Source organism: Ascoidea rubescens (genome assembly GCF_001661345.1).
Source record: "Ascoidea rubescens DSM 1968 unplaced genomic scaffold ASCRUscaffold_16, whole genome shotgun sequence".
Taxonomy (NCBI): domain Eukaryota; kingdom Fungi; phylum Ascomycota; class Saccharomycetes; order Ascoideales; family Ascoideaceae; genus Ascoidea; species Ascoidea rubescens.
Window position 1 is genome coordinate 254,465 of NW_017962928.1, and position 24,168 is coordinate 278,632.

At 33.2% G+C, this 24,168-nt stretch overlaps 10 protein-coding genes across 10 annotated transcripts; 5 read left to right on the top strand and 5 right to left on the bottom strand.

Moving 5' to 3' along the window:
• Window positions 1-516: 516 nt before the first annotated feature.
• On the top strand, window positions 517-3,556 carry HSP104 (chaperone ATPase HSP104). Its single transcript, XM_020193979.1, has one exon. It carries the CDS (start codon window positions 702-704, stop codon window positions 3,405-3,407), a length of 2,706 nt encoding a protein of 901 aa, XP_020045030.1. The 5' UTR covers window positions 517-701; the 3' UTR covers window positions 3,408-3,556.
• Window positions 3,557-4,022: 466 nt separating this feature from the next.
• On the top strand, window positions 4,023-5,282 carry ASCRUDRAFT_118591 (zinc-binding dehydrogenase). The gene has a single exon (XM_020188865.1). The coding sequence runs from the start codon at window positions 4,160-4,162 to the stop codon at window positions 5,237-5,239; it is 1,080 nt and encodes a 359-aa protein (XP_020045031.1). The 5' UTR covers window positions 4,023-4,159; the 3' UTR covers window positions 5,240-5,282.
• A 517-nt stretch (window positions 5,283-5,799) lies between these two features.
• ASCRUDRAFT_38956 (Scskp1-Sccdc4-Cpd peptide complex) lies at window positions 5,800-6,387 on the top strand (the record flags this gene model as incomplete). Its single annotated transcript, XM_020190898.1, has 2 exons — window positions 5,800-6,082; window positions 6,137-6,387. 2 exons carry the CDS (start codon window positions 5,800-5,802, stop codon window positions 6,385-6,387), a joined length of 534 nt encoding a protein of 177 aa, XP_020045032.1.
• An 853-nt stretch (window positions 6,388-7,240) lies between these two features.
• On the bottom strand, window positions 7,241-10,540 carry CTR9 (Ctr9p; the record flags this gene model as incomplete). The annotated part of the gene is made up of 1 exon (XM_020189826.1): window positions 7,241-10,540. A coding segment is annotated over one exon (3,300 nt), but the record flags the coding sequence as incomplete, so codon positions are not given.
• An 820-nt stretch (window positions 10,541-11,360) lies between these two features.
• Window positions 11,361-11,873, bottom strand: FHN1 (Fhn1p; the record flags this gene model as incomplete). Its single annotated transcript, XM_020194751.1, has 1 exon — window positions 11,361-11,873. One exon carries the CDS (start codon window positions 11,871-11,873, stop codon window positions 11,361-11,363), a length of 513 nt encoding a protein of 170 aa, XP_020045034.1.
• Window positions 11,874-12,351: 478 nt separating this feature from the next.
• PHB1 (prohibitin subunit PHB1) lies at window positions 12,352-13,586 on the top strand. The gene has a single exon (XM_020193980.1). The coding sequence runs from the start codon at window positions 12,375-12,377 to the stop codon at window positions 13,227-13,229; it is 855 nt and encodes a 284-aa protein (XP_020045035.1). The 5' UTR covers window positions 12,352-12,374; the 3' UTR covers window positions 13,230-13,586.
• TFG2 (transcription factor IIF subunit TFG2) lies at window positions 13,472-14,749 on the bottom strand (the record flags this gene model as incomplete). Its single annotated transcript, XM_020194752.1, has 1 exon — window positions 13,472-14,749. One exon carries the CDS (start codon window positions 14,747-14,749, stop codon window positions 13,472-13,474), a length of 1,278 nt encoding a protein of 425 aa, XP_020045036.1.
• Window positions 14,750-14,952: 203 nt separating this feature from the next.
• On the bottom strand, window positions 14,953-15,996 carry RPL38 (60S ribosomal protein eL38). Its single transcript, XM_020188867.1, has 2 exons — window positions 15,889-15,996; window positions 14,953-15,390 (listed from the first exon to the last, which is right to left on the bottom strand). The coding sequence occupies exons 1-2, from the start codon at window positions 15,892-15,894 to the stop codon at window positions 15,157-15,159; spliced, it is 240 nt and encodes a 79-aa protein (XP_020045037.1). The 5' UTR covers window positions 15,895-15,996; the 3' UTR covers window positions 14,953-15,156.
• Window positions 15,985-17,374, bottom strand: PRP18 (mRNA splicing protein PRP18). Its single transcript, XM_020193981.1, has one exon. The coding sequence runs from the start codon at window positions 16,967-16,969 to the stop codon at window positions 16,184-16,186; it is 786 nt and encodes a 261-aa protein (XP_020045038.1). The 5' UTR covers window positions 16,970-17,374; the 3' UTR covers window positions 15,985-16,183.
• Window positions 17,375-18,167: 793 nt separating this feature from the next.
• On the top strand, window positions 18,168-22,766 carry ASCRUDRAFT_38763 (pleiotropic drug resistance family ABC transporter; the record flags this gene model as incomplete). Its single annotated transcript, XM_020190883.1, has 1 exon — window positions 18,168-22,766. The coding sequence occupies one exon, from the start codon at window positions 18,168-18,170 to the stop codon at window positions 22,764-22,766; it is 4,599 nt and encodes a 1,532-aa protein (XP_020045039.1).
• Between the last annotated feature and the right edge of the window lie 1,402 nt (window positions 22,767-24,168).

Sequence of the window (24,168 nt, forward strand, 5' to 3'; positions counted from 1 at the left end):
CAAAGAAACTTGAAATGGTTTCAATTTTAAATAGATTTTATGAAGTCACAAGAATCTGATTAAAAAGAAAATCATTGATAATAAAAGGGTGTCCTGATATTACAAAAAGGGTTCCAAAAATTAAAAGCAAGCCATTTGGCATGAAGACAGTCCCCGGATGGCTCTGGTAAAAGGCAAGAGCCATGTACGACTAAGAGACTGATCTTCTGGCTGCTGAGAAGAAAAGGAACAGGAGGAGGAAACACAAAAGAGCCAGCGCAGACTTTTATACTCGAGCAAAAGTGGGTCACCCGGACGGGGAGAGGGCTCTAAGGCAAACAGGGCTCTGCATAGGGCTATAGCAAGGCAGGGCTCGAAGGGCTCCGGACCAGAACGTTCGAGAACGTTCTCGAAGGCTGGAGACTGTTCCATCGTGCTGGTTCCAGCTTCGGTGCTTTGTTGATTCGGCAAATATAAATACCTCTTCCTTTGCTTCACACTTTCTTGATCTGCTTCAGCTATACTTGCTACATTACTGTTTCATATCAATTGCTATTCAAGATTTCTCATTATCAATCAACTACTGATTTGATACAACCCCTACAATTGCTTACACTTATTCAACCTACTTATATTCACATCCTATAATCTCGTTTTTTAATATTCTTATATTTTCATATTCTCATTTTTTTGCACATTCTTAGATATCTTTCAAAATTAAGATGGAAAGTTCCAATTTTACAGACAGAGTTTTAACAATAATTGAAAATGCTCAAACTATTGCTCAAGATCAATCTCATACCCAACTCTTGCCTTTGCATGTTCTAGCTGCAATGACTGAGCCCGAAAAGGATGGTTCACCATCCTATTTGAAAACTATAATCGAAAAATCAAGATTTGATTGGCAAGTCTTTTTAAGAACTGTTAACAAAAATTTGGTTCGTTTACCTTCTCAATCTCCTCCTCCTGATAAAATAACTCCCTCTTACTCCACTGCCCAAGTATTGCAAAAAGCCGAAAAATATAAAAAATCTCAAAAGGACTCTTATATCGGTCAAGATCATATACTTTTAGCTTTACTAGATGATTCACAAATCGCTCAAATATTTAAAGAGTCAAACATATCAAATTTGGAAACAATTAGAAACGCACTACTAGATTTAAGAGGCAATAAAAAAATTGATTCAAAAGTCGCTGATACAACTCAACAATACGAATTTCTCTCTAAATACGCTATAAATTTAACTGAACAAGCAAGACAAGGGAAACTAGACCCTGTTATTGGTAGAGAAGAAGAAATCAGAAGAACAATTAGAGTCCTTTCAAGAAGAACTAAGAGTAATCCTTGCTTAATAGGTGACCCCGGTGTTGGTAAGACCTCAATTGTTGAAGGTGTTGCCTTAAGAATTATTGACTCAGATGTCCCCACCGTTTTGCAAAATTGTAAATTATATTCGTTAGATGTAACTGCTTTAAGAGCTGGTGCTAAATTTCAAGGTGAATTTGAAGAAAGAGTTAAAGGTGTTCTTAAAGACATCGAAGATTCAAAGGAAATGATCATCTTATTCATTGATGAAATTCACATGATTATGGGTGATAACAACTCAGCCGCTAACTTGTTAAAACCAATGTTAGCTAGAGGCTCTTTGCACTGTATTGGTGCAACAACAATCACAGAGTATAGAAAATATGTTGAAAAAGATGGTGCCTTTGAAAGAAGATTTCAAAAGATCGATGTTAAAGAACCAAATGTTAGAGAAGCGACTGCCATCTTAAGAGGTTTGGCCCCAAAATATGAAATCCACCATGGTGTTAGAATCTTGGATTCTGCTTTAGTAACTGCCGCTGTTCTTGCTAAAAGATACCTAACTTATAGAAAATTGCCTGATTCTGCTGTTGATTTAATCGATGAAAGTGCTGCAACTGTCGCTGTAGCAAGAGATTCGAAACCCGAAGAATTAGATATGAAAGAAAGACAACTACAACTAATTCAAGTTGAAATCAAAGCACTTCAAAGAGATATCGGAACAGATGCTTCTACCAAAGAAAGATTGGAACAAGCAAAACAAAAAGAAGCCTCTCTAGAAGATGAATTAAGACCGCTTCGAGAAAGATTTAACCAAGAAAAAGCAGGCCACGAGCAATTAACTTCTGCTAAAAGAAAATTGGATGAACTAGAAATTAAAGCATCAGATGCTGAAAGAAGACATGATACCACTACCGCTGCCGATTTAAGATATTTTGCAATTCCTGATGTTAAAAATCTTATTGCAAAATTGGAAGAAAAAGTCGCAGAAGAAGAAAAGGATTTGGGTGCAACAGCAATGATTCAAAACGTTGTTGGCTCAGAGCAAGTTGCTGAAACCGCAGCAAGATTGACTGGTATCCCAGTTTCGAAATTGACTCAAACTGAAAATCTAAAATTAATTAATATGGAAAAGGAATTATCTGCACATGTTGTTGGTCAAAGTCAAGCTGTTAAAGCTGTTGCTAATGGTATTAGACTTACAAGATCTGGTTTAGCTAATCCAAATCAACCTGCGTCATTTTTGTTTCTTGGATTATCTGGTTCAGGTAAAACTGAACTTGCTAAAAAATTGGCGGGATTTTTATTCAACGATGAAAAAGCAATGATAAGAATTGATTGTTCAGAACTATCTGATAAGTGGTCATCATCAAAATTATTAGGTAGTGCACCAGGTTATGTTGGATATGAAGAAGGTGGTATTTTATCAAATGGATTGGCAAGACAACCTTATTCGGTCGTTTTATTTGATGAAATTGAAAAGGCTGCTCCAGAAGTGTTGACTATTTTTTTGCAATTATTAGATGATGGTAGAATCACTTCAAGTGCAGGAAAAACAATTGACTGCTCAAATTGTATTGTTATTATGACATCCAATTTGGGTGCAGAATATATTCTCTCATCAAGAGGTTCAAAAGTTACACTCGAAGTAAAAGAACTAGTGTTAAATGTTGTTAAAACCCATTTTAGACCAGAGTTTCTTAATAGAATTTCTGAGACAATTGTTTTTAACAAATTGTCAAGAAAGGCAATCGAAAAAATCATTAAAATCAGACTTGAAGAAATTACTGAGAGGTTTGTCGAGAATAACAAAAACATCAAATTGGACGTTAGTGAAGATGCTATTGAATGGTTATGCCGACATGGTTATTCCGAAGATTTGGGTGCTAGACCATTGAACAGATTGATCCAAACTGAGATATTAAACAGACTAGCTATCTTGATATTGAAGAACCAGATACTCAATAAAGAGGTGGCAGTGGTGGAACTAAATCCCAACGGTAGAGGATTGATTGTCTTACCAAACCATGAGGTTCAAAATGAAGAAATGGATGTTGATGTCGATGAATGGAACGATGAAAACGATGAAGATTGGTCTGATGATGGCATCAATCTTGACTAGATGCTAAATGTTTCCGGTTAATAAGATTATAAAATGTTTTTTGTGTTTTGTTTTTTACTTGTTTTTATGTATTTTTGATTATATAGTTTTTTTTAGTTATTCTCTGGTATATATTGGCGTAATTTAACACGACCTTGGTAGATTAAAAGAAGATTATGTAGTATTACATATAGATTTGTCGAGTAGAAATGGGTTGGAGCCTTTTTGCTCGGCTGTAGAAAGCCCTTGAAAGAGATTTAACCATGGTTGAAGAGCCCAAAAGCACTCTAAAGCTGACTCTTGTGGCTGACAAAAACTCTGGGTCTCAGTTCAAGTGCACTAATCGATTGTTTTTTGCTCCAAGTGGAAGAGAGCAGTGCTGTGAGGAAGAAGACCGAAACTGTATTGCAGAATGGGAGATATCTGGAGACTGGTGTTTCAGTGCTATTGGAGATTGAATTACAAGACTGTGGACCTCTTCTTTATGGCTAATATACATTATCCAATTGGAATAAACGGCTAGTGCTGGTGAGTTATCAGGGAAGATGGTTCAGAAATGTCCTAAATAACGCTTTTATCTAATGGCAACGAATAGAAGTCATGGAAATTAGGCTGTTTGAATCCATATCCAGTGGTTCTTTGATTACAATAAAGTAAAGAAAGTCAGCAATGTATAAAAGCATGGGTTTTTACAAAAGAAAGGAAAGAAAAAAAAAAGACAACAAATAAGACAAATCCTTTCTTGGTTCAATTTATTTTGGTTTATCAAAAGAATGGCACAAGTACCCAAGTTTCAAAAAGCATATGTTTTGGATCATAAAACATTGAAATTAAATCTAATCGAAGATTTACCAATACCTGAGTTACAGCATGGGCAGGCGCTTTTAAAGATCAAAGCAGCTGGATTATGTCACTCAGATTTGAACATCATAGGAGGATTACCACCATTTCAAGAGGATTTTATCTTGGGACATGAGATTTGTGGGGAGCTAGTCCAATTTAGAATTGACAAAGATAAAGAGATTAAAGAAAATGATAACAAATTTAAACAATATGAGGAGGTTTTAAATAGCATTGGAAAATTATATACTGTTTATAATGTTTCGCCATGTCGAGACTGTTCAGTTTGCAAACAAGGCAACGAGGTTTCGTGTCCAGTCAATCACTTGAAGCATTATGGAATCGGAAGAGATGGTGGATATTGTGAGTATGCTATAGTCGAGATCAAAGATTTAGTGTTAGTTCCAAAAGAATTGCAAGATAAACCAGAGATCTGTGCAATCGCTACAGATGCAATTCTAACACCATACCATGGAATTAAAAAGTTGAAGAAAATCGATGAAAACCACAAAATCTTACTCATTGGTGTTGGTGGATTGGGATTGAATGCATTGCAAATCATCAAATCCTTCAATGGATACGCCATTTGCTGTGATGTAAAAGAAAGCCAAAGAACTCGTGCAAAGGAATTTGGAGCAGATGAAGTTTATGAAAAATTGGACGAAACCAATTCGTACCAGGTTGATTCAGTTATCGATTTTGTGGGAAACGATGAAACAGTCAAGCTCGCATTATCTCATTTGAAGCCCAGTGGAAAATTGTTGTTAGTTGGAATTTCAAGCAAGGGATTGAAATTGGAACCAAGAACCATCACAAGAATGGTCTGGAAAGAGTTGGACATTCAAACGACATGTATAGGCACTCAGCAAGATCAATTTGAGGTGTTGCAGCTAGTGGGTCAGGGAAAGGTTGTTCCTAAATTTGAGGTTTTCTCGTTATTTGAGGATTTGCACAGCTGTTTGGAAGACATGAAAACAGGAAAGCTCTTCGATAGAGCTGTTCTTGTGCCATAACCACCACTAACCACCACTAACCACCACCAATAGACCACATAGACCCAGTAAAACGCGATATATAGCAATGCAAACCCATCTCGTCCTCAGAAGAAGAAGCAGCCTCCAGAAGATTCCAAACAGCTCCTAAACCACTGCTCATAAACAAAACTTTCTCCAAGTGGTTTATCCATAATTTTGTTCCAGTCTCGCCGAAGAGCCGTAAAACCTTCCATTTCTTCTCCGGCACAAGCTACAATCAAATGGATATTGGCCCAACTGCATTGTATTTCTATCATAAAACAAAAACCATGATGCAAAACAACAAGAAACATAATGCTAGAAAACAACAAAACAGCAGAAACACAAAATCTGGCCAGCTAATTGCTTTCAAAAGCAACTATGGTTCGGAAACCCTGTTCGGAATGGGCTTCGGAACGGAACACAAAGGAGTATAAATACACTTGGATTTTCCTTCTGGGGTTTTGAAACTCCTCTTCATCAGCTCTATCACATTCGATTAACATATTTAACTGCCTACTTCTGCTGTGACCTACTACTCTGTTTATATTTGCAATATAATGAGCCATCTCACACCAAAAATCGTACTTGTCAGCAAGGATGGGAAAATATTCACTGTTGAGAAAGAGGTTGTCATGAAGTCTGTTGTCCTTGCAAATATTATCTCTGAATCTCTTAATATCAATGAAGATGATCAAGATGATGATGACCAAATACCTCAAGATATCGAAATCCCTGTGAGCAATGTTGACTCTGTTACTTTGAAGCTCGTTTTACAATGGTTGGAACATCATGTAAACACCGATTTTGATGGCAAAGATAAAGAAATCGGTATCGATGAAAGTGATGAGGAAAGTGATGATGATTATGAGTCCAAAAACGATATTAGAAAAAGAGATACTACTGTGCCTGCCTGGGACAAGAACTTCTTGCAAGTGGATGATTCCACTTTATATGAAATCATGCTAGCTGCAAACTATCTTAATATCAAACCCTTATTGGATATTTGTTGCAAATTAGTTGCTGAAAAAATCAAACAAATGAGTTACTCAGAGATCAGAACTCAGTTCAACATCACAAAACAATTCAACAAAGAAGAAGCTGAAGCCATTAAAAGAGAAAACGAATGGGCTGTTGATGTTATTTAAACTAAAAAAATCTCAACATTAATTCCAATAATTGATTTTTCTATTTTATATCCTGTTGTGTTGGGTAATTAACTTTTCTATCTTTATTTTTGTATTACTCTCAATCTTTTGTTTAATCTTTTTATCTTACTTTTTTATTGTTAATGCTGTTATTGCTATCGTGGTTTATTGAAATTTAAATTTTATCATAGTTTTTCTTATATATATACTTTCTTTAAAAAATTTGATGTGTCTTTTAAGCAACGTTACTCTGTAGTACTAGAATTAGATTAGATTCAAATTGAAATGCGCATAATTTTACTAAATCATTAATACAATAAAAAATAATAAACGTAAAAAAAAAAAATAAATATACAGATAGATTTTAATTAACTTCACCCATTGAAATATCTTCATCTTCATCATGGTTTGCAACTTTCTCAATTCTTTCTTCCTTTTCATCTTTTTCATTTTCCACTTCACCACTATTCACTATGGCATTATCATTGGCATTATCATTACCACCATCATTACCATCATCACTACCCTTATCTTCATTTTCATTTTCCTGGCCATGTTCTTCATTTCCATCACTTTTCTCATTCAATTGTAATTTTTCCATTATACTATCATCTTTATTTTCATCTTCACTTTCATTAGAATTATTAGTTTCATCAAGATTTTTATTATCCTCTTCATTATAATCATTTCTTTCTTCTTCTTCTTCTTCTTTTTCTTTTTCTTCTTCTTCTTCCTCTCTTTTTCTTTCCTCAACATCCTTGTCCTTCTCTTCCTCTTCATCATCCTCATCATCATCAATCTTCCCTCTTCTTCTTTCTTTTCTAGCTGATGGTTCTTTATCTTCTATGTTATACTCAATCTCCTCATCACTATCTTCAACAAATTCAGTCGATTTTTCATTTTCAATTCTCTTCTGTGTTAATCTTCTCTTCAAATGTCTACCTGATTCTTCATCGCCTTCAGCACTCTCTTTTCTCTTGCCGCTTCTTCTACCTTTGCCTTTTTCACCTTTGTGTCTCTTTTCTTTTTCTTTTTCCCTTTGTTTTTCGTTTATATTTTCCTCATCGTCTCCAAATAAAGATCCATTATCTTCTGATTCATTTTCAACAAAATCATCATCTCTTTTCTTTTTCTTTTTCTCTTTTTGTTCTTCCTCGTCAATTCTCGCTTGAATCATTTGCTCTTTCCATTTTCTTGCTTCATTATCTAATTCTAATCTCTTTAAATAAAGCTCTCTTTCATTTTGTAATTCTTTAGCTCTATATTCTTCATTTTCTTTTTCAATTCTAGCCCTTTCAATTGCTCTATAATTTTTGGCTTCCTCAAATTTCTCTTTAAATTCCTTTTCATATGATAACTGTTTATTTAATTCATTCTGCACCTGGACTTTTATAGTATTTTTACCCATTGTGGCTCTTTGGTTCAAATTATCTGGGGAAAATGGCGGATTAGGCTCTCTAGCCAATTGACTTAAAGTTGATATTCCTTCTTCCAAATCACTCAATGCAGATTGAAGTTCATCTGCTGTTCTTCTACTTGGTGCTAATTTTCTTATAAAATCTGCAATTTGAAATTGAATAAATGCAATATTAAACTTTAATGATGGTATCATCATTTTATTATTGTATTTTTTTGCAATTTTTAATGCTTTTTTTGAATATTCCAATGCAGCCATCAAACTTGGTAATGATTTGTCACCCATTCCTCTTGCATACCATGCTCTACCTAATAATATAAAGTACTTGGAATCAGTAATAACATCATGCCCACCGTTAAACCTAGTGATTGCAATTTCATAGCATTCAATTGCTTTAGAATATTGTTTGATATCAATTAAAACATGCCCTAAATTGATAAAAATTGAAACATCATTTAAAGAATCTCTAATTTTTCTGAAGATTTTTAACGCATAATCAGAATCATTTAGCTCGGCAAAAATTATTGCAATACCTTGAGCCGCAAAAATATTATACGAGTCTAATGATAGAACTTTTTGGAATAATTCTGCACTCTTAATATAATAGCCATTTTTTTTACTTTCATCACTTGAATTTCTGACTTTATACTCTCTTGCTAATAGTAAATAAACATTGGCTAAAGAAATTAATGAATAGCAGTCATGAGAATCATGATCGTTTAAAGTTTGAATATAATGATTACTTTCAGGATTTTCATTTTTATTTGGTGCATTTTGAAATATGGATAATTTTTTATTAAAGGTTCTTAAAAACCAACCGTAAAATGCTCTAACTTCAAGATTTGATTTATTTTCATTTAGTAGAGTAGTAATATTTTTTTCTAGTGTTCTAATGTTACTCAAGCTAGCAACATAATTTTCGTCCTTTGATAGTAAATAAATTCTTCTAATATTTGCATAAATATAATTTGGAACATCAATTAAAATATCATTGTAATCATTTGAAATTTTATTAATGTCATTTGAAAGTTTGTGAGAATCATCTTGAAAAAAATTAATGTCATTATCATTGACTCTTGTAATGTTATATCTAATTGTAATATCTCTCTCCTTTGATAAATTTGTAGGTTCAGATAGTTGATTATTTTTCAAAGCAATTTCAAAAAAACTTTTTGAAGATTCAAAATTTCCATTCAAATAATACAAGACTCCGATATTATTTAAAATTTCAGGAGGAATTTTATCATTGTCATCGTCATTTAGAAATTTGATTAATTCAATAGCATTTTGTAAATATTTGAGAGATTTCTTTTTATCAATTGATTCATAATTTTTTGATAAAGTCAAATAGGAATTCAATTCTGGCAATTCTTTTGCATCTTTTGTTAGTTTGATATACTTTTCTAAAAAGGAAATTGATTTATCTAGACAGGATTTTATATTTTTTTTGATTGAATTTGAAGTCAAAGAGGAAGAATTTAAGGAAGATGAGTTTGAAGACTGATTTGTATTATTTGACGCATAGTCAGCCTTTTCAGAGTACAAGAGACCTAATAGATAGTTTATTTCCAAAGAGTTTTGGTTTGATTTGATTAGAGGTTCAAAGGTTAAAATTGATTCTTCGATATTGTTATTGATTAATTGAATTTGACCAATACCGAATTTGGACAAAATATTATCGTTATTTAAATTTGCAGAATTTTGAAAATATTTTAAAGAATTTTGATAATTTGTTTTTGCAAAATAAATTCTAGCTAACCAAAAGTTTATTTGGGATTTTATTTGGGATGAAATTAGATTATTTTCTGTTTTGTTAAAGTTTAGAATAAGATTTTCAGCTAAGTCGTAGTTCTTAGTTGAAAATAAATAAGATACAAATATGATTAATAAAATTGGGTTATTTTTGTTTTGGGTGAAATAGTATGCAACTAGATTGATTAGGGAAGTGTAATCATTTACGAAATTTTGATCTTGTAAAGAGTTTTTAAAGATTGATTCGAATTTTAAGATCATTAACAAGATGTTTGAAGTCAAGTTATTTGGATATAGTTGCAAAGATCTTTCCCAAGATTTTTGAGCCAATTCTTTATCATTAAGAAACCATGAGCATAAACCTATACCTATTCTAGGATCAGGATTGAAGATTGGGTTATGAATTAGGATGTTTTGATAAATTTTGATTGCAGAATAATAATTTTTTTTGATAAAAAAAATGTTTGCTTTGTTAAATAAAGCAAAACAATTGAAGGGGTCTTCTTTTAGAATTTTTTCAGTAGTTGTTAAAGACAATTCGTACTCTTCTTTTTCGAAATCGATTATTGATCTTGCTAGTTGGTTTGGGACAAAAAACGGGTTTTGATCAGATAAAATTTTAGTTGCAATTCTTAAGGTTTCGAGTTTGTAATCGATGTTAGTTTGTAATCTTGATTTCTTAATGTATAGCCAAATCAAGAAGGATTTAAAAGTTTGTACGGTATCCAAATTGGATGTGTCATCATTGGTATTGTTTGGGTTGGAGTAATTTTGGTAAGATTGGAAATATTGGATAGCATTATCGGTGATAAAGATAGCATCGTCGATTTGATTTTTATTTGAAAAGGCATTTGCGATTAACAACCAAGCTTGCTTTGAAGCTTGTTCACTTTGTAGTAAGGATAGTAAAGTTTCTCTATCTTCTAAGGATTCGTTGAGGTTTATTGTCACCTCCTCATCTTCGCCCTGGATTGGAATTGATAATTGCTGTTGATGGGTCAATTTAATGTTAAAATAACTTTCAATCTGGAAGATGTAGTCCATGTAGTAGGAAAGATCATCTTTCAAAGATTGAGAAGAGGTGGAGGAAGTAATGGCGGCAGAACCGGCAGAGACAACAGAAGCAGCAGGAGCAGCAGAAGCAGCAAACGCAGAAGAAGAGGGAAGCGAAGGTGGCAATGGAGGCGAGCGAAGAGACATGAGCATGAAGTGAGTTGAAGAACGAGAGACGTAAAGATCTTGAGAAGATGGAAAAGGCCATAAAGAAGAAAAAGCTGAAATGAAAAGTTTGACACGTGATACATGCACATGACCTAAAGGAGCAATCCCGGAGAATTGCTTTAGAATTTTCATTACGTCGTTGAAAATAAGCTTAAATAAGGCAGATGTAGATGGGGCAAGCTTAAAATAAAGGAAGAATTTATTGATAAAACACCAAGTAACTTGAAAAAAAACCATTACCACAACAAGACAACAAAAAGACTAGATCGTATATAGAAAAGATAGAGATAGAAACAAAAAAACAAACTGGAACCAAAAGGGAGTAGACACTGTGAAAAACTACAAAAAGAGAAAAAAAGTATAAGATAGTGAGGAATTAAAAGAGTAGGGATTATTAGGAACAAAAGAACATTGACATGTTGATTAGTTTAGCATAGGCTTGATTCAAATTGAGGTTTAGTCAAAGTCAATTAGCATTTCATGGATTTCATTAGAATGATTGAATTGGGTATTCTGTAGATTGTGTCCAAAAAATAAATAAATCAATCCAATCAATTTAATTAGTTGTCCTGCTTTGAACCAACTAGACTTGAGACATTGTTGGAACACCAACTTTTGGAGCATTATTGCTGTTATATTTGTGGCCAAATGGACCACCAGACATGAATTTTCTCGCAATGAAAAACAATAAACCTAAAGAACCGAAAAAACAGAAATAGAGGAATGTAACCAAAGCTTGAGATTTTCTGCATCTTGACTCACTTCCCTCGCAAATTGCGTTTGAATTAAGATAAGATTGATTTGAACATGAATGGGTTCTGATACCAACAGCCAAAGCGGTTGCAGCACTGAAGGTGAAAATTGCATTCAATAGTTCGAATGTCAACAAAATAACAGGCCAGGCCAATGAGGTCATAAATTCAGCTAAAAACCCGTAGACACTGGAGAACAAAAGACCCCATAAAGAGGCCCACAAACAGATATTAACTCTGGCATGAGATGAGTCCTGCGTAGCAATTAAGGAGCATGCCAAACCAAGAGAAATAATGTACCAAACAGTGTTCCAAGTACGAATTCCAAGTTCGAGAAAACCCATATTCAGAAGGTGATTGTGAAAAAATATAAATCAGATATAATAAGACAGAGTACAAATTGATGTGAAAGACGTTGATGAATATAGTGAGTAAACAAATCGCAGGTATTCTAAGTGACAAAATTAACAGATCGATGAAGAATAGCAATAGCAGACGTGGAAGAGGATGGAACACAATTGTATTTATATGAATCAAACAGGGCTTTTATATTTGCTTTGGGATCACAGCACTAGTCGGGAAATTACAAAACAAGTCAAATCCGATCATTCCTCGCTCCGTCGCAGTTGCTGAGCTGAGCTCTTGTCCGCCCTCGATTGCTCTCCGCCCGCAGCGCCGCGCTGACACTCACGTGCTTCCAGCAAGTGCGTCGCCCACGCACACGCGCCAGGTCACGGGATTTGGTCACGTGTACTATTTGCCGATTCCTCGACGGCAATCTTAGTCCACTGAGTCTTCACCAGCACCAGCTCCACCAGCTCCACCAATTCCACCATCCACCAACAATGTCCAAAGTCGTTGATTTCCTAGCCAGAGTTGCCATTCCCGCTGGTATTGCCTTGTCCAGTCTTCAGTATGCCATGTACGACGTCAAAGGGGGCTCCAGAGCTGTTATATTTGACAGGCTCTCTGGTGTTCAGCAAAACGTTGTTGGCGAAGGTACTCATTTTCTAGTTCCCTGGTTGCAAAAGGCTGTTATATTCGATGTTAGAACAAAACCAAAAAACATCACTACCACAACTGGCTCCAAGGATTTGCAAATGGTTTCCCTAACTTTAAGAGTCTTGCACAGGCCCGATGTTATAAAGTTGCCCAAAATTTATCAAACTCTAGGTCTAGACTATGACGAAAGAGTTTTGCCCTCAATTGGAAACGAAGTGCTTAAGTCAATTGTTGCTCAATTTGATGCTGCCGAATTAATCACTCAAAGGGAAATTGTATCCCAAAGAATCAGACAAGAATTGGCCAACAGATCAACTGAATTCAACATAAAATTAGAAGACGTTTCTATAACCCATATGAGCTTTGGTAAAGAATTCACTAAAGCCGTTGAACAAAAACAAATTGCTCAACAAGATGCTGAAAGAGCTAAATTCATTGTGGAAAAAGCCGAACAAGAAAGACAAGCCGCCGTTATTAGAGCAGAAGGTGAGGCAGAAGCTGCTGAAACTATTTCAAAGGCTCTCGACAAAGCCGGTGATGGTTTATTGTTGATCAGAAGAATCGACGCTTCAAAAGACATTGCAACTACTTTAGCTGCCTCTCCAAATGTCACCTATTTACCAAGTAACTCGTCTTCAAATTCAAGTTCCCACTCAACTGGCACTCCAAGTTCTTTATTATTGAATTTAGGTCGCTAACCAATATTATAAATATCTCACTTTTCATATTTATATTTATATTTATATCTTTATTATATTTATCATATTTATGTATATAGCACTAAAGTTAATTCTATTTTAATTTTAATTTCAACAAATTCATAATAAATACAACCGACCATTATACTTTTTCACCCATGCTGATTCATTTTTATTTTGTATTTTTTTTGCTTTATTATATTATATTATACTATATTATAACTTTTATATTACATTATAAATCAGGCAACATCAACCATATCATCATCCATATCATCGTCATCATCGTCATCGTCATCGTTATTTTCATCTGACTTATTATCGTTCAAATCTTCCCCATTTTTCTTTCTTTTTTCTTCATCCACCAATTGCTTGTATTCTTGTTTTAAACAATACTTAGATGAATAAGGCCCTTTTTTAATAAATATAGCAATTTTTTCTAAACTTTCCTTTAAATAACTCTCAGGTTGATTCGTTTTATCTTTCAATCCCTTTAATGTCCAATAATCAAGCTCACTGAATAATCTTATTAATAAATCCAATAAATCTTGCTGTGGCATTCTAATTGCCCTGCCTTCTGATTTCTTAAGATTCTCCTTCAAAATATCTTTATCAAATAAGGACAGCTCTTTATCTCCCTTAAGACTTGGCCCTGTTGATCCTGTCTTAGCTTCCATCTCGCCAATTTCCTGGACCCTTGGTCTATCTGGTCTTTTGGATGCAATTTCTTTTCTTCGCTTAATAACATTAACATAATTTCTATCATTCATCGAAGGCATCACTTTGCAATCATGACATATTTTGCCAACTAGTGCTGTTCTTTTGGGAATAGTTTTCACAAAAGGTGAATACCTTCTTTGATCATTGTTATTGTTGTTGTTGTTATTATTATTATTGTTATTATTGTAGTTATTTCCAAACCTATTTCTATAAAAGGATTTTTTATCAATTTTTTTATTATTGATTATATTATTAGAATTGTTGTTAGAGTTAGTTGAATCATCTTTTGAATGCCTTTTCAAATCACTTTCAGTGAAAACATATTGGTTCTGAACATCTTTGTTAAGAACTTGTAAATCATATTCATGTGGCAAATCCTTTAATTCTTGATTATCTTGGTCAATTAGTAATTTGATATTGTTTAAAGGATCAGTTTGTTCAATTCTTAATTTACCAAATTGTTTGCCAGCAAATTTGTCTATATCGACTAATTGCTCAGATAAAAAAGTGGGTAATTTGACCAACCACACTCTATTCGATGCCCTTAAAAGATTTAAATCCAATGAATCACTTTCATTAATGTCTTCAAAATTATTGTTCATTAAAGAAACTGGATTTTCTCTTTTTACAAATTTACCATCATAATTAATATCGCTATTACTATTACTATTACTATTACTATTTTCATTTTTAACATTAATGTTGGGATTTATGTCGCTATTGATATTCCTGTTAGCAATGTCATTTGGAATTTGAGGCACTAATTCATCTTTAATATTTGGGTGTGAGCCTATATTCATAATTGGCTGACAAAACAAAAAGACTAAAGAAACGACGAGTAAGAAATAAGGTGTGAAATAATATAGGCAAAGAATTAAAAATCAAATCAAATCAAATCGCAAAAATGATTGATTGGGCTAGTTTCTTTATTTCTTTCAACACAAGTGAGTATCTCCTACTAGCTCTTGCTATCTTTATCGGTTTATGCCTTTCAGTTGAAATACGTTTTTCTGTTATCGTCTCTGAGAAAAGCAAGCACAGCACGTGCTGTGCCGTTTTGGGAGAGACACCCTACATACAAAGAGAAGATCAGAGAAGATCAAAACTAAGACAGAAATTGAATACATTGTTATATATTAGAATAATAGAATTGAATCAACAGAAGATGGTCAGCTGAAATGTAATGATCAACGTATTATTATACAATTTAAGCAATAGTAACAATTTTTAAATCTGGTGGTAAAGATTGTTGCAATTTGGAAGCCTTGTCATCATCGCTTAAAACTAAAGTGTAAAGATTTTTTGAAGCTCTGATTTTAAATTTGGTTTCTTTGTATTTTTTACCAACACCATTGACTTTGAGATTAGATTTGACAGTAGCTAATTTGACGTCTTTTCTTCTTGACAATTCAAGAAATTGTTTGATATCTTTGATTTCACGCTATTGTTAAAGAATATGTTAGTATTGTTGCTTTTACCTCTCATTTATGAGGGCCAATGATATCTTTTACTTCTATTGATAATCTGAAGCCAGTTGATCTAAAGCATTACGAGTCTTTTGTGCAATATCATTTAAAAGAATTGGTTATGAGAAGTCTTCTAGAATATGACTTTTTCTGTTTCTATAATATTGATAGGATTGGAATTAATTTCTTGAAATTAGAAATATTGAAATTAGAAATATTGTAATTGGAGATTTAATTTTTCGCTTGTATTACTTTTATTTTCAATTGCGTTAATAAACATCTCATACGATTAACCAAATAATTTGATTCTGCTACGGTTATTGATTTTTTGAGCATAAAAACTGAATAATTAAGCGTTTTGTGTTATGGAGTGAGAAATATCAATAAATGGATTATCTTTAAATATCATTTTCTCTGGCTTATACAAAATAGAATAGACAGAAATAAAGGATTTAACTCAGGTTTGAACATACAGCCATCTTAAAAATATTATTAGTTCTTGAAAGTAGAAACTGTTTATAGTATCGGCAGTCAACGACAATTACAAGCTTGGTCTTCAGTGATATAATCTTAGATGGTGGTTTGAAAAAATTACTCCAAAACTGCGGCTTGAAAAATATAATCAGATCACGTGAGTGTGTATATATCAAAAACGTGTTTATAAATAGGGCTTTTTATGAAGCCCTAGTGAATTGCCAGATTGGGAACAGCTCTGTGGGAAACCAAAGCGCTCAAACCGCGGTTCGATTCTCCCCAGGGTCGTTCTCCTCAGGGTCGTTCTTCTGTTGGGAATCGCTTTTCAGCAAAGGTGATGAGTCTTTTGATGGACGTTATCCACTTTCTTGTCTTCTCATCGCTCATTATATTGGCTATCTGCTTCTCCCCAGTGATCTTTCCCTGCGCACTTCTGGCATGGATTCCTACCTGAATAACCCCAATTGGCCACGCAACGTTCCCAATGCTCAATTTTAAATAGTAATCGTTTGATAGCTTGTAATTTCGCTGTTGCAAATAGTACAACACGCTGAACAACGATGGGATCAATTCGTTGTTATTCTTCAATGTTTTTTTGCGTAGCTGCACCAACAATGGCACCAAATTTCGTTTCGTCTCAACTACCATTTTCTTCTCTTCCTCTACCTTCTCAATTGTTAAATTGTCACTTTCATTGTTGGTTTTCCTAACAAGATCACTCAAATTCTCCTCGATCTTCATATCCCATTGCTTTACCAAAAAGATAATGTATCTTCTCATTTGAATGTAAATCTTATCAATGCAGTCTTCTCGACTTACGTCATTGATATTCAATTTGAAATTTATCGAGCTGTATATCGAACCCTCTTTTAGCAAATATCTTGTTATCCTCTCTTGCCTTTTATGTGTTTTCTCTGCTTTTAGTAGTCGAATCAAAACATCAAGATCATCTTCATCAGTCTTCTGCACCGGTTCGTTGTACTTTTTTAGCATTGAGTTAATCTCATCTTTTTGAAGACTTTTGTAGTCTAATTTTGTCAAACACACAGATCTGTCTTCTTTGCTGTTATCCTCTACCATTGTCATAACCAACTTACCTATCACCTATTTCCACTTCATATTACACTGCTTTCTCATCGATGCCTTTAAATAAAAAACTTAAAGTTTGCATCTTTTCCGCGAAACAAACTTTTTTTCTTTTCCTCTCACTCAAATGGTTCTTGAATCTCAACATTGTTGTTGAATAAACTGAATGCTGATTTACGTTTAATTTCTGATACTTTCCTATGCAATCAACTGGAGATAGCTCAAAACTTTTAAAAATTTTCAGTTTTTAAAATTATAGTGGCCATGAAGAATACTAATGTGGAAATGTGGAAATGCCAAAAACTCCACTAATAAACTTCAAAATAGTTGAACAGTAACTGACAATAGCTCGCAGTAGCTAACAATATTTAGCAATGAGCAGGAATGTTTGAGAATGATTATCTACGACATAGAGAAAGCACAATTCATATTTAATTCACATTCAATTCATATTTAATTCATCCCCTTTTTTAATCATATCATATGCTTTTGAATGATTGTTAAAATCAGCAAAGCCCAAACTTTAATCTCGGATCTTTCGTTGTTTCTTATTTTGTTTCCTTTCGGCTATAAACTGTTTATATATCTGAATATTAATTTACTTTACGGATGAATCTCAACCACAAAATGATAAAATAACTATCCGTTATCCTGAGTTTCTCTTTAATTTCACATAATTTGGAATTTCAACCAATCCTTTATCATATTTGCTGCTTTGGTCATTAAAATAAGACTCCACCTTAACTATTGAAAAGAAATCACCTTTTTCTTAAATTATTCTATGAATGGTCCATTATTTCCATTTTATTTTTTATTTTCTTTCTCAATTTATTCATGACGTTCACCATCAAGAGGTTAATCTAAGAACTTTCTCTTTCCTTAATCCGATCCGAATATAAACTTTGCTTTTCTCTATACTAGTATAACGAGCTTCTTCAATTCCCAATTTTTTTCTATTAAATTACATTTCCAATTAAAATGTTGATTCTCTGGAACCATTGGAGCCAATTGTTTCCTTAATTCCTTAAACTCTATCTTTTTAAATTATATAAATCAATCATACTATCCTTCTTTAAAATTTGAATTCTTCTTATCAATTTTACAGTTCTTGATAATTAAATATTTCTAAAATCTATTATTATTATTATTATTATTAATCTCTAATTCAGTACTGTTTTGGAAATAATTAATTATGAGTTTTAATAACTCTGTATTGAACGCTTCAAAGCTTGTCAGATCTGTTAATGAGTCTACTGAAAAATCTTCTGATATAAAGGATTCTGAGGAAAGCATTAACACTGAAAGCACTCCAACACAAATTTATCATGGTTTTGACAGCAATACTGAAAACCAAATTCAACAATTAGCTAGACAATTTACTCATCAATCATCTATTAGTAAAACTAATACAAATAATGATTCCACACATAACAACAAAAATGATTTAAATCTAATAAAAACCTTGAGCTCAATGTCTCATCAATATGATGCTCCAGGTATTTCTACTTTCAACGCTGATAACATTGATGAAAGATTAGATCCGAATTCTTCAAACTTTAACTCGAGATACTGGGTCCAAAATTTGAGAAGATTTACCGACAAAGAACCTGATTATTACAAACCAATGACTCTTGGTGTTGCCTGGAAAAATTTAAAAAGTTTTGGCATTGTTTCAGGTGCTGATTACCAAACAACTGTTGGTAATGGTATTTTTAAGTATATTGATAAAGCAATTCATTTACTTCCAGGAACTTCTCTGAAAACATATTTTGATATTTTGAAACCAATGGATGGTATTGTTTATCCTGGTGAAATCCTAGCTGTTTTAGGAAGACCTGGTGCTGGTTGCAGTACTTTTTTAAAATCAATTGCAGGCCATACTTACGGTTACCACATTGATAAAAACTCGATTATTTCTTATGATGGAATAAGTCAAGATGAAATTAGAAATCATTTTCGAGGTGAAGTTATTTACAATGCAGAGACTGAGAGCCATTTCCCTCACCTAACTGTTTGGGAAACCCTAAATACAGCTGCGAAATTGAAAACTCCTCAAAACAGAATTCCTGGTATTTCCAGAGATGCATACGCTAAACATATGACTGACGTTTATTTGGCTATGTATGGGTTGTCTAGTGTGAAAGACACTAAATCTGGAGATGAATATATCAGAGGTATCTCTGGTGGTGAGCGAAAACGATTAAGTATTACCGAAGCTTCGTTATGTGGTGCTCCTTTTCAATTGTGGGATAACAGTACAAGAGGTCTAGATTCTGCTAATGCTGTCGAGTTCACCAAATGCCTTCGAACTCAAGCTGATATTTTAAACTATACAACTTTTGTTTCAATTTATCAATGTTCAGATGAAGTTTACAGTTTATATGACAAAGTTTGCTTATTATATGAAGGTCATCAGATTTATTTTGGTTCTACTGATAAGGCCAAAAGATTTTTTCTTCAAATGGGATTTCTATGTCCACAACGTCAAACTGCTGCAGATTTTTTAACCTCGTTGACTAACCCAAATCAAAGAATTATCAAGAAGGGTTACGAAAATAAAGTCCCACGAACCCCAAAGGAATTCGAAACTTATTGGAAGAGTTCCGAAGAATATAAAGAGCTTATTGAAGAGGTTGATGATTATGTCGAAAGGCAATCCGGCGATTCAACAGATGCTGTTGAGTTTAAAGAGGGTCATTATGCACGCCAATCAAAAATAAGCAGAAAAGCTTCTTCTTATACTGTTTCATTTTGGATGCAAGTTAAATATATTTTGATACGTGATTTTCAAAGAATTAGAAATAATTTTAGCTATACAGCTGTTAGTATTTTTGGGAATGTTTTAATGGCTTTATTAATAGGATCCATTTTTTATGACTTGCCTTATGATACTGGTTCATTTTATTATCGTTGTTCTGCATTATTTGTTGCTTTGCTTTTCAATGCATTTTCTTCTCTTTTAGAAATTCTTTCATTATATGAAGCAAGACCAATAGTTGAGAAACATAAAAAATATTCGTTATATCATCCTGCTGCGGATGCAATGGCATCTATTCTTTCAGAGCTTCCAACCAAACTACTTCAAGCTCTTGTTTTCAATATCCCGTTTTATTTTATGGTTCATTTTAGGAGAACTGCTGGGGCATTTTTTTTCTTTTTTTTCACTGCTTTTCTTTCCACTATTTGCATGTCTCATCTCTTTCGATGCATTGGTGCTGCAACAAAAACTTTATACGAATCTATGAGTCCTGCTTCAATCTTATTGCTAGCACTTACCGTTTATATGGGATTTGTTATACCCACAGACTATATGCTTGGTTGGTCTAGATGGATTAATTATATTAATCCATTGGGCTATACATTTGAATCATTTATGGCCAATGAATTTCACAATGTCAAATTTGATTGTTCTCAATACGTTCCCGCTGGTCCTTCATACACTGATATTGGTAGTGAAAATGTGGTCTGTAATGCTGTTGGATCTGTGACCGGTGTTGATTACGTTCTTGGTGATGATTATTTAAGATTGGCTTTTAAATATTATAATTCCCATAAATGGAGAAACATTGGAATTATTCTTGGTTACATTATATTTTTCCTTGCTCTTTATATAATTCTTTGTGAATTTAATGAAGGTGCAAAGCAAAAGGGTGAAGTTTTATTGTTCCAAAGAAAAGCATTGAAAAACTTGAAAAAACAAAAGATGTTAGATGTTGTTCCAGATATTGAAACAGGCAATACAAATGAAAGAGTTATTTATGATGAAAGCGAATCTAGTGATGATTTAAAAATGAAAATTGATTCGGGGTCCAAAGTTTTTCATTGGAAAAATGTTTGTTATGATATACAAATAAAAGGAAAAACTCGAAGGATTTTAAACAATGTCTCTGGTTGGGTAAAACCAGGCACAGTTACAGCTCTAATGGGTGCTTCAGGTGCTGGAAAAACCACATTATTGGACGTTCTTGCAAACCGAGTGACAATGGGTATTGTTCATGGTGATATGTTTGTGAATGGTCATTTACGGGATAAATCGTTTCAAAGGTTAACTGGCTATGTTCAACAGCAAGATTTACATTTAACTTCATCAACAGTGAGAGAAGCATTGAGGTTTAGTGCATACTTAAGACAACCTTATAATATACCGAAGGAAGAAAAGGATGAGTACGTTGAAAATGTCATCAAAACATTAGAGATGCAAAAGTATGCAGATTCAGTGGTTGGTGTTACTGGCGAGGGATTGAATGTTGAGCAACGTAAAAGATTGAGTATTGGTGTTGAATTAGTTGCCAAACCTGAACTACTTTTATTCTTGGATGAGCCCACATCTGGATTGGATTCTGAAACAGCATGGTCCATTTGTCGACTAATTAGAAAACTAGCAGATCAAGGCCAGGCCATTTTGTGTACTATCCACCAACCTTCTGCCTTATTGTTGGACAGATTTGATAGACTACTTTTGTTAAAACCTGGTGGTCAGACAGTTTACTTTGGGGATCTCGGTGATAGGTGTCAGACATTAATTAACTATTTTGAAAAATATGGTGATAAGAAATGTCCAGCTACTGCCAATCCAGCTGAATGGATGCTAGATGTTATTGGAAGTGCTCCAGGATCTCATGTTGATAAAGATTACAGTGAGGTTTGGTTAGATTCATCTGAATATCTAGAGGTTTTAAAGGAATTGGAATATATGGAAAAGGAGCTAGTTAAGATAGATAAACTGGAATCATTAAATATGCAAGAAGAGTTTGCAGCACCACTTTGGTATCAATACAAAATTGTTCTCAGAAGAATATTTGAACAATTGTGGAGAACACCTTTGTACATTTGGTCGAAGATTCTTTTAACGGCTGCGACTCAATTGTTTAATGGGTTTTCATTTTTCAAAGCTAATAATTCGCAACAAGGGTTGCAAAATCAGATTCTTTCAGTTTTTATGAACACTATATTATTTACCACATTATCTTTTCAAATGTTTGATTCGTTTGTTTCGCAAAGGGAAATATACGAGATTCGGGAAAGACCATCAAAGACGTTTAGTTGGAAAGTGTTTATTGGAGCAATAGTGACAGCAGAGGTACCATATAGTATTATCTGTGGGACGATTGGGTTCTTCTGTTGGTATTATCCATTGGGGCTTTATCGTAATGCAGAATATACCGATACAGTGGCAGAAAGAGGAGTTTTGGTGTGGTTGTTTCTCATTACATTTTTTCTTTGGAGTATTGGATTTGGACAAGCAATTTTGGCAGGAATTGATCGAAAAGAGACAGCAGGAATTTTCTCGAATCTTTTGTTTACAATTTGTATGGTGTTCAATGGGGTTATGGTTACAAAAGATAAGATGCCTGGATTTTGGATATTTATGTATCGAGTCTCGCCATTAACTTATTGGGTTCAGGGAGTGATGGCGACAGGCGTTGCAAATGCACCAGTTGTTTGCAATGGTGTTGAAATGTTGAAGTTCAAGCCAACCAGTGGATTGACCTGTTCGGAGTATATGGAAAGCTATATGGAGGCAGTTGGTGGGTATTTGAGAGATGAAAACTCGACAGAGGAGTGTTTTTATTGCATAATGTCAAATACCAACAGCTATTTGAGCACAGTTGACTGTAAATATGATGAGAGATGGAGGAATTTTGGAATATTTTGCGTTTATGTTTTTTTTAACTTTTTCTTGACGGTTTTTTTTTACTGGATGTTCCGAGTGCCCAAGTCAAACGATAGAGTAGTTAAGGAGAAAGATGATAAGGAAGGCAAAAGAACTACATCAAATGAGGAAACATGAAATTGAAATCAATTCAAATTAGTATTACTATGTAAAGATAAATACCCATATAATAATAGTTAAAAACAACTAGTACATTAACACCAACAAGCTTAAACCATTAATAGTTTACCAATCAAAAGAAAAAATTAAAAAAATTATACAGATTAACCGCCCACAGAAGAATTTAAGTCAATATTTAAATGATACTAAAAAGAAAAATAGCTAAAAATTTTGATAATTCTAGTACTTGAGATGGAATAAACGTTTTATAATTAATGATTTAGTGGATTGAATAAAGATAAAAGATTGTATAAAAAAAATCATGATATCATTATTGCTCTACTTGTGGAGAGAAACAAAAAAGTTGAAGAAGAGAAGGAATAGAGTATTGTAGGGTTGAACAATATAAGAACATATAGGATAGAGTAAAATAAAGAAATATAACAAACTGTTATAACTTGATCAACCAGGATAGACATTGAAGTAATACCTTAGGATATAATAAGAATTATAACCAACTAAATATAAACCTGAATTAATATTTGAATAAATAATTTGAAAAGACAAAATTATTTTGATTTATTTTGATTTATTTTATTATTTTATTAATTTTTAATTTTTAATTTTTTAGTTTTTTAATATTTTTTTTTGGAGTGTTTTTTTAATTATAATAAAAGCAAAAAGCAAGAAAACCAAATCATTTAATAAGTTAAATTAAACAAAATAAAAATCAAACTTGAAGGAAAAATCAATGAAAAAAAGAATATAAAAATAAAGTATAAAAAAAATCATTAGACAACAACAAATCTTCTCATATCTCAGGGAAATGAAATCTATTTGAAGCTGAGATATTAATATGCGCTTTAATTAGTGTATCTTAAGAATGTTTTGAATAAATTCAGTATCATTTTGATAATATATAATAGAAGACTTAGAGGAGGAAAAAGAGAAAGAAATGGAGTAGAAAAAAAATAGGAAAAATGGGCCCTTTTATATTCAAAATATTCTTATCTTTTTGTTTGTGTTGTTTTTACAAATTTTGAAAATAAAGAGGATTTGTTTTAATTTGTTGGAGCCAAAGGAATTCGAAACTTGAGATAAACTTTCAGGAAAAACGCCAGCAAAAGCGCAAACTGAAAAGTTTGAAACTCTGCCAAATCAGAATGTTGAAGATGAATTACCGCTTATCGATGGCACAGCGAGTGGTCTGCTGCAATATGTTTTATGGGAAAAGTAGCGCTAATGGTTTCATGATTTGGTTTGGAAGGCAGATGGGGACTGGGGTGTCTGAGCTTGCAGAAAAATGATAGCGAGATGTGCAAACCGGATTTTTTTTGTTCTCTCTCCTCTGTTTGCTTGAAATTAAAGTTTCTTGGCATGCAGAAGGTGCAGGAGACAGTTTTGCTAAGACAAGTGTAGG

Coding starts and splice junctions, on each gene's coding strand:
- HSP104 (XM_020193979.1), top strand. CDS start 702: ATGGAAAGTTCCAATTTTACAGACAGAGTTTTAACAATAATTGAAAAT.
- ASCRUDRAFT_118591 (XM_020188865.1), top strand. CDS start 4,160: ATGGCACAAGTACCCAAGTTTCAAAAAGCATATGTTTTGGATCATAAA.
- PHB1 (XM_020193980.1), top strand. CDS start 12,375: ATGTCCAAAGTCGTTGATTTCCTAGCCAGAGTTGCCATTCCCGCTGGT.
- PRP18 (XM_020193981.1), bottom strand. CDS start 16,969: ATGGTAGAGGATAACAGCAAAGAAGACAGATCTGTGTGTTTGACAAAA.